Here is a 15242-nt window from a genome sequence, read left to right as displayed (position 1 = left end):
ATTGAAACTGAGTTTGTTCCAAAGGCTAAAATAAAGCTTGCTTTGGTGTGTTTTGCTGACAGATTTCCCACACACGCCATTATTAATGATTGACTCTGGGCTGGACTAATTACAGCCGAGGGCCGAGGGTAAGAAGAGGAAAGGTATGAGGCGAGACCATAGACATATAAAATGTAGACGCCTCATCAAGCGGGTTGGCCCGTTGCTGCGATGTGTCAGCGCGTCCGCCATATTGGATAAGATCTGCCCCAAAACTTATGCAAGGAAATGGACCGAACTTTATAAAGTGCCTTTTTACAAAGTTATTTAAGTTAATACGCTTTATATACCCATTCACACGCACTCATGTATTTGGAAGACAAATATGCATCAAAAACAACATATTTAATGTGATGATTAGAAATGTTTGCTCCTTTTATGTTTAGGACATAGATAAGCACCAAACCAACGGATGTATTTTTCTGATGATTTTATTAGATTTACTGCTACCAATGTAGGTAACACTGTTATTGTGATGATGCATATTAAAATATGTATTTTAAACATCTGTGTTTATAATAACCAGATGTGACAGGTGGGTTTTCTGAAGAAAGAGCACAAACGTTTACATTAAACTATACATACATACATCCATATGGGGGGGCAATGATGAACATATATACATACATATATCTGAACAAAATATAACTACTCTCTGAACAACTTAAAATTTTATGAAACAGTAAGATGGGTTCTTTTTGAAACACTAATTCCAAAATAACAAAAAGAGTGGACAGAAGCCAGCTAAAGGGAGGCAGCCTACCTAAGGGTGTGTTCCAGGAGTGCAACGACTCACCCACCACGCATGCTCACTGAAATTGGCAATCACTGCAAATGGTGCACCACTGCAAACTGTGTCCCGGTGAACTTTAACACTACAAACCGGGAGGGGAACCCCTCTAACGTGCCTAGCCTCCACTATAAGCCGACTCACGCCACCGAAAAAAGGAGAAACATGAAGGAAAACAATTAAAAAGCACCAGTTGGTCCAGGTCAACATGTGTGCATGTATGAATGTACAGGAAAAACAGATCAGTAATGAAGGCAAACACTAAAGCCAAGGTAAAACAGCAGCTGACAAAGGCCTATCATTTAAGATGGTTGCATTAATAGTAAAAAAAACATGTCATTGCCATTTCAATTATATCATGTTTACAGTTGACATTACATGCCTGAATAAAAAAGGTGCACAGGCTAACCCAGCTTTATAATGAGCAGCACAACATTGGAGGTGAACTATGAGAGCGAGAATTCAGGTTTGCTGGAATCACGTCAAATGCACCTCATTAAGTTTAACACTGATTTTCTTTTCATCTTTATCTAAATATGATGGAATATAGATCAGTGAAATAATGACTGTGAGCCTGCTTTTGTTACTCATTCTAATGAGTTTGTTAGAAACATGACAGCTGTGATGAGGCTGGACGCGTCCTGGGGACGGCTTCTATGTTCCAGATGTTTTTATTGGATAAACCTGGATTCTGTGAGAACAACAAAGACCCGGAAGCTCAATTACAGTTAGATGCTGACTGATCTCGTCGCCACGTAGCACGAGTGAAATGGTTGGTGCCGCGGCTGTGCCACGTGCGTAAAATGCGCGCCGCACCTGGTGGCACAGATGTGGAAGCTGCTGATGTGTGATGATAACAAGTGTTTCATAAAGTGAAGGGACAGAAAAGTTCATATAAACAGGTGTGAGCAACAGACACAACATCAGCACTGACGGTTCTGCAAAAATACAGATTCTATTTACTGACATGAGCGACTTTATTGATAAAAGTTATAGGCGACTATCCTGATCCACGTAGCCGCCGAGAGGCTGAATTAGGGAAAAACATACCATGCCTGACGCGCTGGCTGAAGTTTGTGTTCAATGAATAACCTGCTCCAAAAGTATACTGCTTGGTGCATTTATTGGTGATTAAAACAGCACTTACATCAGAAAGGCAGGGATTCCATCAATGACAAAATCAAGCGGTCAGCAAAAAGTAGCACTTCTCCTTCACCCCCTCTCAGTTCAAAAACCCCAATACCAGGTGAACAGCTGACTATACCACCTCTGATGCTGACGTACCACCACCACGTGACCCGCCTACTCCGACGTGACAATACAATAATAACAATAAATTACCGCGGCTATAGCTGCCACAAAGAGCTGGCCTCTACAAAAGTCATTCACTGAACTTTTTCCAGACTCTGTGTCACTCGCTTTAAAACAACGAACTTTAGTGGATATTGTCATTTGTAATAAATCCGAAATTTTAATGTAAAGAAAACGAGAGCACGTTCAACATGAACGGGTTTTTGTGGCTGTGTGGTGGTCTGTGTATGCGGGCGCGCGCCCATTAAAGCCACACAAGCCGCTGTTCGCGCTCTCTGTGATGTTTATGTCCCTAAAAGTCTCAGAGTTGACGGACCGAAGATCCAGACTGAGTGAAAATACAAAATCCTCAGTCAACATTTTGGAATAAATGTGCTTGAACTGTGTTCGATGACAAAATGTCGGAGAAGCCTGTGTGGCATAACGAGGGAACTGCAGGAGAATTTGTATTACTGTTGTCGACAACGCCACCTAGGGTAGGCCTAGGACCCTGCACAAGGCACACACAGGTTCGTTTTACCACGTTCAAATATGGGGCAGAGACAGTACCTTTAAACATTAAAGTACAGATTTTATTTAATACATTTCTTTTAAAATTCGGTTTCAGTAAATGACAGTTGTAATATATGAATATGATAAATGATGCAAACAACAAAAAAAGGAATCTCAAACCAAAAATACACACAACATGCAAAGAAAATAAACACAAAATTCACAATAACAAACCACCAGTTATTTACAGTTACAATTTACAATATGTACATAAAACCCAGACTGCTACTAATGGGTCAGAAGGACTCATAAAGGGACCTAAAGTTCTTTTTGTTCAGTATCAAACTGATGTGTGTGTAATATAGCTACTGACAGTTACACTCTTACAAAATGTGTAGGGACAGACATAAGGTGCAGGAATGTGTGAATGCCTATGTGTCCATTGGAAAAGCAGACAAATACATCACACAAACCCTTAAACGTTGCAGTCCTTACACTGAGCTCCCAGCCAGCACTGACAGAACCAGTATCAAAGGTCAACATTGAAATACCTTGTGAGATGGATCCATTTATTGGTGTCTGGGGGGATTTCTTTGAGTCCTCGTGAGCGTTTGGCTGGAGGTTCATCCTGGCCACCACCATGCAACAAGCCCTCTTCCGGCAGCAGGATGCCGGACGGCTGCTGGAGACTCACCAGGCAAGTGGAGCTGATGGATGCAGGATGGATCTGCTGCAGCTCCTTATTCTGGTAGCACATGTCCTAACAACACAACCAGTAGTGTGTTCATTTTAAGTGTGTTAAGTGAGAGTGTTTATTTTTTATTAATTTTTCTCACTGGCCACAAATACAGGGTCACTTTGGATGTAAATGTAGTCAGTGTAGATAATATAGGCACTGCTTTCATTTGGACACTCAATGAACGCCACTGTCATTTTACAGATTCAAGACTTTGTCAGCAGAGTGAAAATACTGACACAGTTTGTGACGGTCGTACCTGCACACATGCTATGAATGGAGGGAAACACAGGGTACTCTTGCTCAAGAATGTGTTCATGTTGCACCACAGCTCATCTTTAATGCTCCTGCTCTCCCCTCTCGATTTGTGTTTGTCCATTTCTTGGAGGATTCCAGCGAACAGGGAGCTGAACAGCTGTTTGGCCAAGTTTGGATCTCTCTAAAGGAATATACAAAGAAAAAAAAATCTGTGATCAAAGCTGTTATGTAGTTATTTGTTATTTGGACATATGTTTTATTTGCATTCATTCATGTCTGGTATATTTAGAGCCTGACTACTCAGTGGGAAGAACACAGAGAGCCCTGGCAGTCTTACCTGGGCTAGTGCTTGAAGGGGGGTGATGAGGCTGCTGTAGGAGATCTGGATGTCTGGGAAGTCTCCCACTCTGTAGTTACAGAGTCACCTGAGCCTCTTTTCGCAGCCTTTGATCAGCTTTTTCTTCCTGTGAGACTCCAAACAGAACCACTGATGGTGTCAGTGACAGTAAGCACTGGACTACACTGCGACCAATCGTACTTAACTTTTATGTACTGCCACCCAGCATTTCAAAAAATAATTACAGATCAACGTCTTGTGTTGTCTTAAATGTTTGATACCTTTTTCTGTCTTTGGTGTTGGATCTCATTTTGTGCAAATGTCAAGCTGACTTTCTCCTGATCCTTCAGAAATCTGCGTCTCAGTCTCAGGATGTTATTACGTTGCTCGTTTTGTGCTGTCGACACAAAAGATACTCACATTAACAGAACATCTAACAGTTATGAATGATGGCTTCAAAGGTCTCAAATAATCATCCTGCACAAGAAGTTTTCAACACTCAAGTCTTCTCAAATCATCACTACAAGAACATTTAAACTCAGGTTCTTGGTCTGTTGGTCATGTTTTTTTTATTTTAGTTTAAAACTGTTAACTGTGAAGTTAAAACTGCACACATGACAAGTCAGATTCATCAGTTTGAAAACATTAACCCTAAAACATTTGGATGCCAAATACCAGCAGATTGATAGGAAGCTTCACATTCAGCACCCTCTGTGCTGTAATCATGTAACCTGTTACAATTTGATAGTTGCACAAACATGCAACAAAACATATCAGAAAGTGTATTTAGAAAGAGGGTTTTCTTCAGAAATGCATATAATCTTTTATGGTGAAACTGCCCGTATTCAGATAGTGAACTGGTTATAACCTTGTAAAACCTGCAAAAAAACCCAAAATATCTCTCTTGGAACATACTTAAGAGTCATCAGACATTATCTGAAGGATGGAAAGTGTTGCATGCTTAGACAGGTGGGGGTTTCTTCTCAGAGACTGACCTCTGGTGTGACCGTCCACCTCATCGGTTGATGCAGTCAGACGCCTCAGGCCAAAGCCTTCTCCCACTGGTCTCCTCGCTGTAGTTCGCCTCTCAGTTTTCTTATCAAACACCAGCAATGAAGACAGAGACTCAGAGCCAAGCGTGTACTCTGCTAGTGTATCCACACTGCTGCCCTTCAGCCAGTTGTATGCTGTACGTCGACCTGGAATCTATATTTAGTACTGCTTTAATAGCAGGTTATTGAATTTCAGTGGTACCTGCTGTTTGGGTTTGGGAGAACTCTAATGACATCTGAGTGGCTCGGAGCTTCCCCTTCATGGATCCAGACTGGGATGCTGCTAAACTCTCTGGGCCCTGAGAGCTTTGCGTTTCAACAAACATGGGAGTCATCACGGTGCTCCTGAAGCGCCAGTTGGAATCAATCACATAGTCCTAGAGACTGGGAAAATGTCATCAATACATCAGGCTCGTCAGCAGTTTACAAAGAGAAATCTCAAACAACTCAAATAACTGGCTGAGAAAAGACAAATGCTGCAGATTTCAACTCACCTGGAAGGTACACTCTGACAGTGGAGACTCAAACATGTTTCGTTTGAAGTCAGGACTCTGGCTGGTCATTTCCAGCAGCAGATTGGCAGCCAAGCTCAAGAAACACCTTTCTATTTGACAGGAGTACAGAGAACGTTCCAGGGTGGCAGTGGGGAGGCGCTTCTCCTGACTCCAGAAGTTACGAACATAGAGCCTGAAAACACAACAGACAGGGATGGGCTTTTTTCTTCAATTAAAACACTGAATTTATATAGAAAATAAAGACAGAATATGAAATACAGCAAAAAGTAAAGACAGGACACAAGTAGTGGGTACTGACTGAAGGCCTTGGTTTTCCTCAGACAGTCCCTGAAGTAGTGTTTCTTTAGCTGCATTCAAAACCTCTACTGAGGTGTTGTCTTCCATGCTCTCTTCATCACTGGAAGAATAAAAAAAACAAAGTATCGTTAAATTTAACATCAGAGAAGTACCAATGGAGTGCAAGCAACAGGAAACCTGCAAACACATGAGCATAATGCAGTTCAGTGACCATAAAAAGCAACAGACTAATAATGGGGAATTGGAAACCCATTTTGCAGGACAGTTTGCACCATGTCCTAGTCTTCCTATATGGGATGTGTTTGGTCCCACATTGGTTGATCGTTTACATTTTGCAACCACTAAATGGGTCAAATCAGAAAAAGTTACTGAAGACGGTGACATAGTTTGTGGTAACTAGTTTAACAAGACACAAAAGTGGGAAATGAGGATTTGCATGAGACTGGAAGCCAAAAAGGTTCACAGTGCCTGTAGTTGTCCTGGATCCACATGAGGATGTCATACATCCTCTCTCTGCACACTGGTGAAGGATGGGAGACAAAAGCAGTGACAGCCCCCAGGAGCTCCTGAAGCTGAACTGGGGTCAGGTGGGCAATAATCTTGTGGATGATGTCCAGACAAACTCTCTGCCTGGCTTCATCCCTGGAGACACAGAAGAATGATGTGAAGCATAAATAAATGTTCACGTGTTACTCATTTGCACTTGTTATCTATTAGCTTATACTGGAAGCTAAAGGAGGAAGGCCCTGAATGTCAAATCTCTTCTGATTTCCTGTAGTTGAAGTGGACGTACTGTTTTGTGTGACACTGATTTTTTAAAAAGGATTGGAAGTTGCTTGTAAGAGCTCTACATACCTGTAAAGTTGGATCTTTTCGGTGATGGTTACATTTGTTCAGGGTGCTTTCAGTTCTATAAATTAATGTCTCAACCTTTCTGTAGATCTCTATGATGGATATGAACCAAAAACAAGCCAGAAAGATAATAAGCATGCAGGTCATGGAGGAGATAATGGGTAGGACGTACCTGTGGCCCATCGTCTGAATGAAGCCTGTGGTCTTCAGCTGCAGGAAGATGTCTGGGATGACATCAGCTCGGCTCAGCACGCACTCCAAACAATGAGTCTTCAAGATGCCGTGCGACTTCGGCAGGAGGAAGAACACATAGTTGACAAACCTGAAAAATTGTAAAGAAAGTTGCAGTTACAATAAAACTTGGTTAATTTTCAAACCTTGGTCTGAATTGGCGATTTACAGACAGCGTTGATTAATGGAACGATTTATATTTCAGACAGAAAAACAGATTTTCTTCTCCCTGTGTTGCAATCTTTTCTTTCTATTCAGGTGATTTGAGCTCTCCTCAGACACCAACATAAAAGAAGAATAACTGTAAGTCAACCAAACTGGGAAAGTCTCATACATCATCCATTTCAGTCATATTCTTCAGGATGAGGCCGATAATTTCAGCAGCAGCTGCGTAGACGTCTTTATACCTTACAAAGGACACGTTGTTGGTGAGAGACTGGATGTGCCTGAAAAACACAACACATTCAAATGTTTACAGCTGCCTTGAAAGATGGCATGTGTGAACTCAACACATGGGAAAAACAAACAAACAAACAAAAAAGATGACTGTTAGAATATACTGCTCTTAACTTGCATCTTAAAAATTCATAATAAAATGATGGTTTTCAAACAGTGAAGCTGTCGGGTGATTCAGTGCACAGTATGCTGCCATTTAGCTACACTGTAAATATTACCTCTCATATTCAATTCCACATGAGGCATCGTAAGCAGGGAGGTTGTTGGCCAGGATGATTCCCAGCAGCTGAAGTCCAACAGAGTTGTCTTTACTGTTTGGGTTGGTGCCACAAAAGCGCTCGTATATCAAACTGCAAGGGCAAAAAAAGAGAGCGATTCAACTCCATTTGATGAAAAACACAGAATTTATGCTTGTATACTATCAGACCTGTCATCATCTTCTAACGCACCCCTTGTTGGTGAGGGATGGACAGGGATTAGCTAATTAAGAACACACAGTATTCACCATTCACTAGCTGCTTATTAGCATGCATATTAGTTGCACATTGGCTCTTTATTCATCATAATAAAGGACTTATTACTACCTTATTCTTGGGGTTAGGGTTATTAAGGGGTAGGGTTACGTTATTAAGATCATAATTCATGTGCAACAACTTTCTGACTATCAATAAGATGCACTTAGGAGGTTATTGAGGGAAATCTCTTTGTTTTAGTTAATTGCAGAATGTGGTCATGCAGAATAAGGCATTAATAGGTGGTTTATAATTGACTAATAAAGACTCAATATGCTACTATTATATACATGCTAATGAGAATCTAGTCCATGGTTAATATGCGCACCTTAACATAAAGTGTTGCCAAAAGGTTTTCTTACACCTCTTACAATCAAGGTGTTGTAACCCCCAGTGAAGCTTTGACAAGTGGGGGTCAGGAACCCCAGAGTGGGAACCAGCACTGGGTGGCACCAGCTATACTTAAGTTCAAATGTAGTCTAGTTTGAACATAGTTTGTAACTTTGGACAGAGTTCACGCCCTACTAACGTTTTAACTTTAACTTTCATGCAGCTACACTGATTGTGTCAACTGCACATCAATTGTTCAGTGAGTGTGTGCAAGTAGTACCTGTAAGGCACATGCAGACAGTCTTTCCAGCACTCTACCAGAGTGCGAATGATCTCCAGGTTGTGGCGGAAAACTGCCCTCTTGGCGTGGAAGCTGTGCTTCATCAGGAACTCTAGCAGCCGGTTGGCGAGCACTTCATCTCTGGGGTTTCCCTGAGACGAAAAAATTCTGTTACTAATGGTTCTTCTTTTTTGTCTTTAGATAATATCTCTATCCTAAAATTTGCTTTAATTCCCTTGGAAATACACAGCCTCTAATAAAAACGTATTAATGATTTATATTTGCTGTCTTTAAAATGCAAGTATGAGCAACCTTGGGGCTGGCCAGGTTTGTCCAAGACAGAACTGTGACCACAATATCCACCACCATAAAATGGACCCCCTCTCCTCCGTTGTTTTCAGAGACGACAACCTGCAGGAGCGGCCCCAAGAAGAGTTTGGCATATGGTCCAAAAACCTGGAAAAATTGACAACAAAATCCAAATCCACAAACAAACAGTGACCATTAGAGGAGCAGAGAATGAGGAGTCACATACAGCATCATATTTGGTTTATTTACAACGACAGTAATAATATAAAATACATTTGTATCGAGCGACACTTACCTCCTCTGTGTTGATCATCAGCTTTGAGATGAAGAGTCGAATATTCAGAGGTGTGGCTGGATTTGCTAGTTTTCCATGTAAAAATTTCATCCATGGAGGAAGCTCACTCGGCATGTTTCCCTGTTTGATTAAAAAAAGAAGAGACAAAAGCTCCATTAAATAAGACTTGTTCATGATGATGTGTGAAGCCATCTGTTTCTGTCTCCAGAGAAATGACAGTTCTGTTCAAACCTTCTTTAGTGCCACTGACCTGTTCAGTTTTGGGAGTTCTGTTGTTCCTTTTCATGTGCCCAATAAGACCAGTCATGGTTGCAGTCAGTAAATGAGCAGTAAATACCTCCATTCTCCTCGCTCACTTCTTTTCCAATCATGACGTACTTCTTCTTTCTCTCAAGTGGGACCTACATCAGCGAAAAAAAGAAATTAACCACAACTGCAACTCAAAGTATATTGTTAAACAAGCAGATTTGTTAATAAAACTTACCTCAATTTCAACTGGAAAGTTGTAGGTCCTTTCAACATCGATGATATTCTCCAGGATGAACTGATTCTGGACAAAGAAAGAGCACCATTAACACCACAGAACATTCAAAACCTGAAGGTGGTTGTGTAGTTCATTGTAGTGCACCGTTCCAAAATGAAAGATGACTTGGATATAACTCTGAAGGCCAGCGAGGACCTTCTCTGGTTTCTCACTGAACAGGAAGCTCAGTGAAGCTGCAGCTGATGACGGTGATGGCACAGTTGTACGCAGCACAGTGATAGTGTCTCCTAAGTTCAAGGAGCTGAGTCTCACCCGCCATGTTCTCAGTGAACGCTTCAAAACACGACCTAATGGAAATAACAGCAATAGCCATCATTTACGCATTTCACATCTCTGTCATGTCACTTCTTGACTTTTAAAAGTACAGGGGAGTCCTACTTGATCAAGGTCTTGGACAACTCGTTCCCCTCTGTTTTGTCTGATGGACAGTAGGCTTGATTAATGCGGGATTCCTTGGAGTAAACCTCTTCTTTGGGAAGCCGAGAATACAGGAGCTCCATCGGCTTGTAGCCGCCGTTCTTCTTCAGCAACTGGATCTCAAATTCTGTTTCATTTGACTAAATCAATAAACAAATTAGCCATAAATCGATTTCGAACACGCTCAACTGATCTACGTTATATAATACTGGCTGACTAGTACCATGTAACAATGTTAAGAAGCAAACCTTAGTGAAGCGGCTGAGCAGCAAAGCTGTCATGTCGGAGACATTTGCCACAAAGAAGTCATTCAGGGCCTTGGGGCTACAGTTAGAGGCAAGGGGCAGCAGGACCCTCTCCACCATGGCCTGCAGCATGGAGCTCATCGGCACGTCGCCCTGCTGGATCACTCCATACACTGCACACATTAGCTGCAGCTGCCGCTCGCTGCTTGACCTAGTCAGACATCAACACAGGGAGTGGACACAAAATAAGCAACTCCTGTAAGATCTAATGCAATACAGCAACATAATGAACCTGCGATGGAACTTGACAGCTCCCAGCCATGATGTGCATCGCCTCTCAAAAGGCTGTCCTGAACCGGGAGTGTGTTTTCTTTCCAACTGAGGTTTATGTGAAAAGCTGAGACGTGATACTTGGGGATTGGGTTCATATTCTAAACTAAATGTGTATCTAAAACTACACTTGATAATACCATTTAAAACATTTATTTAATTTTAATCTATTAAAACAAATGCAACTCCATTTAAGTAAGAAAGAAGGAAACCTTGTGTTACCTCATGACTTCTGACTGAAGAATGGTTTTGAAGCCTTTACTAACCGCTTTGCAATTCTTTGGAAACAGGTTTGGAAGTGCTCCTCCATGATGTGTTTTCTATCTCGACACAGAATCCCTGCCATCAGTTTGAGCAGGAGGGGGCTCTGAGAAAGCTCTAGGGCATCCAGCAACTAAAAGACACAAAGAGATGTTGGGTTGGTGCCTCCCAAACACCAGCTGCAAGTAAAACTTACTTACTCACCACAAGAGTCGTTGGTCAGTGTTTGGCATCTGCTTGTTCTCAAAACTGTATCAAATAAACTTTTCCACTTTAATCTGTCTCATCTCCAAAACACTTTACCTTTCGGACACAGTCCATGTAGTTGTTGCGCTGAAGCGAGCCCTTAGCAAACTCATCTGACTGCATGGGGAAGTGGGAAGCTACCAGGGCGTCCAGAGCTCTCTGCAGCTCAGCCAGTGGCTCCTCTGGGAGAATTGTGAAGAAGGGCAACACCAACAGGGCCTGACTCTGAAGAGTTGAGAGAATTCAACAAAAGAAACTTACATTTCAGCTTTGTTTACTTTGTTAAGCAACTCGAACAAAAAAAAAGTAAAAGTCGTTCTTACTTCATCAAAAAGTCATTTGAAGTAATCTGCCGTATATCCTCTCCATACCTTGAGGTTCAGAGGCAGATTCATGTCAACCAGCAGCATAGTGAAAGTGGAAAACACCGGCCTGAATGCTTCATGGTTGATATCAGAGCAGACAGAGGAGTCGATCTGATGAGAGAGGGAAAAGTATTCATGATGTAAATTCACATGAGAGGAAATCAGGAAAGAAAGGGGGTCAAGTTTTTCAGGCCTGGGCACATAAACGATGATCATTATTATTAGTAGTAGTGGTGTTAATGTACTCATTTTTTCTCAAACCTGGCAATTACAGTTTCTACTGAATGAGACGAAGGGTTTTTTTGCTCGGGGACATGAAGCAGTAACTTCAGCATCATACCTGTAGGAGCTTGGAGAGCAGCAGAAGAGTGGCAGTTTTGCTCTCTGGAGTTGACGAGTGTCCTTCCCACCACGACTGCAGGCTTTTCCATCGTCTCAGCACCTCTTCGACCAGCTGTTTTCCCCGAGTCTTCCTCACAGAGCGCTCCCTAAAGCTGTGGTCCAGCATGCCATTCAGCAACACACTCACCTGACGAAAATTTCAACAGAAAACCTCACGCGCAGAACAACACTGTTCCTTGACAGGTGCACGAATGCAATGCACTGTGCACAAAAGAATCGAGAGCACTGCTAGCCAGGCTTGCAAATATCTATATCTGTCCATAAAAAATAGATCTGTGCTGACCATGATTCTCTGAAGCGTGACTGCACCCAGTCTAATAATGCTACTGCACTATCGAATGTCAATCAATCAATCAAACCTAAATTTACAATCTACTTCTCATATTTCTATGCAGCACATGTCAATTTGCCAGCTGCTGCTCATCTTTTATCTTAGTGGGTCATTTGATTTGTTGCATTTGGGGAGATTGTCCCATTGATCACTTCACTCATCACATGAGCAGAACAAAAGACCACAAAACTCTAAGCAGCTGTCAGGTTTTTAACATGTTACAGTAAACCTATAAAATGTTATGCCACTGATCATTATTCTCTTAGAAGTATATTTGTTTTGGGAATGCCTTTAAATAAACCTTTTCTGAAACTAATTTAAAAGGAAAGGAGAAAGAGCTACCATGCTGGGGTTTTGAGAGGAAGCTTTCATGAGGGCTGGCACTGTGGCGTCCAGACTCAGAAGCTCAGTGTTGATGGTCGCCTGGAAGAGGCTGTAGAAGTACTCCCCGTGCGAGAAGCTCAGGAAGTTGTGGCTGTGGCTTCCAGATTTGGGCACAGAGAGCATGATGGTGTTCAACAACAAGTCCACCAGCTGCTCGCTCTGCAGAGAAATGGTAAAATACAACAGGAGGCAGCAAGCAGTCAAACACGCAGTAAACTTGTATCACATTCGTCGTATTTTTCTTTTCTATAAACTACGCAATGATATTGGTTGCATTAGATGCAGTTGACTCCAGCTCACCACATGTAGTTTCAATTTCATCTTATTTCATCAAATCTTATGCAAAGAGAGGTACCACTGACCTGTTGACTAAGAGAAAAGGCAAGCTGAAGCAGGCCGTCTGCTAGCCTTTTGGTATTTATGTCCAAGGAAGGAAGTGCCATCCTGTCCTCACCAGGTGCTATACCTTTATACACTGTCATTAGAAGTCTGGACCCGAGGGATATGGCATAGGTAGTGTCCAGCCGAGAAAAAGCAAAACCTTGGACGCTAACCTTGGAAGATGAAGCTCTGGGTGGCATTGTTCACCTGGGAGGAGGGGTATGAACTCATAGAAGAGTTCCATGCATTTGTGGCGACACTTCGTCCGAGGCCGGCCACATTGCTCCAGAAGCCATAAAACCACATCGGAGAGGCACAGCTTCCCATCAGGTGGAAAGCCCCTGCAAGAAGAGGAATTTCACATACATTTCTGCACATAAATCATAATATCTCATCATTGCTTGAACATTTACTGCAAACACTACTGGAGGTCTCGTAGCTTGCAAACATCCTACTGATATGCATGCATACTGTGTACCAACCTTGGGACGCGTCTCTTAGTACTGTGCTGATTGAGGCTGGGGGCCTTTTGTTTGACGATTCTTTTCAGATGATCAATGGCGCTGCCGCACTGCTGCAATGTACCTGAGGATGGAAGAGTGGCGTGAGCAGCTTCATACCTTTCTATTATTATTTCTGTCAATGTGCAATGGAACCTTTAACATGACGACTTCAAAAATAAAGAACAAATGCCTTTCTCAAAGCAATTATCATCAAGTGGCTTAAAGCTATTGTTGTTTTGCAACATGAAAGTAAAAACAGGCGACATAAGGCGATATATAACCATCAACCTGCTTCTGAGCTGTAAATTGCCACTGCGAGCCACTTATTTATTGAATGACAAGAAGACATTGATAACAATGTGAAAAATGTGAGTGTCCCGTCTATAAAGCTGAAGTTGAGGAACAATTACCCATAGACTGCTCATCTGAGTGTGCAAGAGCCAGACTTTTGACAAATATGACGAGAATTTCAAAGACAAACTGCTCCACCAAAGAACTTTCCTCCCTGCAGGGACAAACGGACAACTGCACTGAGCATTTTGGTAATACAAAACCATTTCTTACAATTATTTTGTCCTTCTGTCAGGAATATAATTCAGTAAGAAAATCTTGATGTATATGATGGCATGAAAATGTATTCATTGACATATAATGATAACAAAATGTTAATCACTATCAGCATTGGTTATTATTTACCAAATCAGTCAAATCTTTAATATCAGATGAACTCAAGGGGATATTCTTTAACAATAATGATATAAAAGTGATAGTGGATGTTTAAAATTTTTTGTCCATACTTGAATAGTCAATGTTTGGGTCGGTTTGCATTTGTAGTACTACGAAGGAGGACATTTCTCCCATTTATCCATTTTAAACACTAACAATTTCAACTTTTTATTCACTACGATTAGCTACAGTATTTAAATTATTCATTCATTATGTTGAGCTAACTATTTCAACTGTTTATCCTTTACTTTTAGCTAACAACTTAAATTGCTATCCATTAGCTACATTTAGCTAATTATTTCAACTGTTTACCCTCACTTTTAGCTATTTCAACTGTTCACGCATTACTTTTAGCTGACTATTTATCTGTCTACGACAGAAGATGAAAGAATACATTTAAGATTATCTAGTGGATTACACACGAAACCAAACTGTGAATAAAGCAAACAAGGCAATAAACACACGGCTGCAAAGAATCCATATCCTCGTATGGCAATGGACAGTGCACTGCAACCTTTAACAAATGACCATCAAATTATTGGACAGCAGATGATGCTGGAATTATTTTGGAAATATTCTCTTAACTTCAGTCAGCATCGTGTTGGTCTGGGACGGCCTTGAAGTGTCTACCTGTTTGAGGAAGGCCTCAAGTGCATAGTAACTTGTCTTCTTCATCTCAGGGTTGATGTGTCCGCAGAGTTTAGACATGACCTCAAACAAAGCTCTGTAGTGGTCCATAAGGCAGCTGCTGAACTGGGATGCATGTCTGGCAAACAGTCGAAGCCCAGCTGTTTAAGAGACAGTCAGAGATGTTAGTTTTCTCCGCAGTTTATCTTCATTTTTTGCGATGGAAACGGCAGGTCTTACCCAATGTGACGGCATAGCGACTCAATTCCATCTACAACAAAAACAGGAAAGCAAGCTATTACAGGAAGTTTGTTGCAAAATAATTCATTCAGTGCGGACTCGACGCGTTCCTGTCAGATACAGAGAGGACTAAGTTGATGGACTTCCT

The 15242-nt window shown here is 41.6% G+C and overlaps 1 protein-coding gene and 1 pseudogene across 1 annotated transcript in view; one reads left to right on the top strand and one right to left on the bottom strand.

Annotated features, from left to right (window-relative positions):
- LOC121606178 (protein unc-13 homolog B-like) overlaps positions 1-2451 on the top strand; it is a 7535-nt gene extending 5084 nt beyond the window's left edge. Inside the window, exon 6 of the mRNA XM_041936364.1 lies at positions 2440-2451. Within this exon, the coding sequence (XP_041792298.1) occupies positions 2440-2451 (12 nt within the window). The remainder of the gene's footprint in view (positions 1-2439) is intronic.
- A 279-nt stretch (positions 2452-2730) lies between these two features.
- On the bottom strand, positions 2731-14986 carry LOC121606176 (annotated as a pseudogene).
- Between the last annotated feature and the right edge of the window lie 256 nt (positions 14987-15242).

This window comes from Chelmon rostratus, chromosome 5, assembly GCF_017976325.1.
Source record: "Chelmon rostratus isolate fCheRos1 chromosome 5, fCheRos1.pri, whole genome shotgun sequence".
NCBI classification, from domain to species: domain Eukaryota; kingdom Metazoa; phylum Chordata; class Actinopteri; order Chaetodontiformes; family Chaetodontidae; genus Chelmon; species Chelmon rostratus.
The sequence above is the reverse complement of the archived record's forward strand: the minus strand, read 5'-3'. Positions and strand labels throughout refer to the sequence as shown.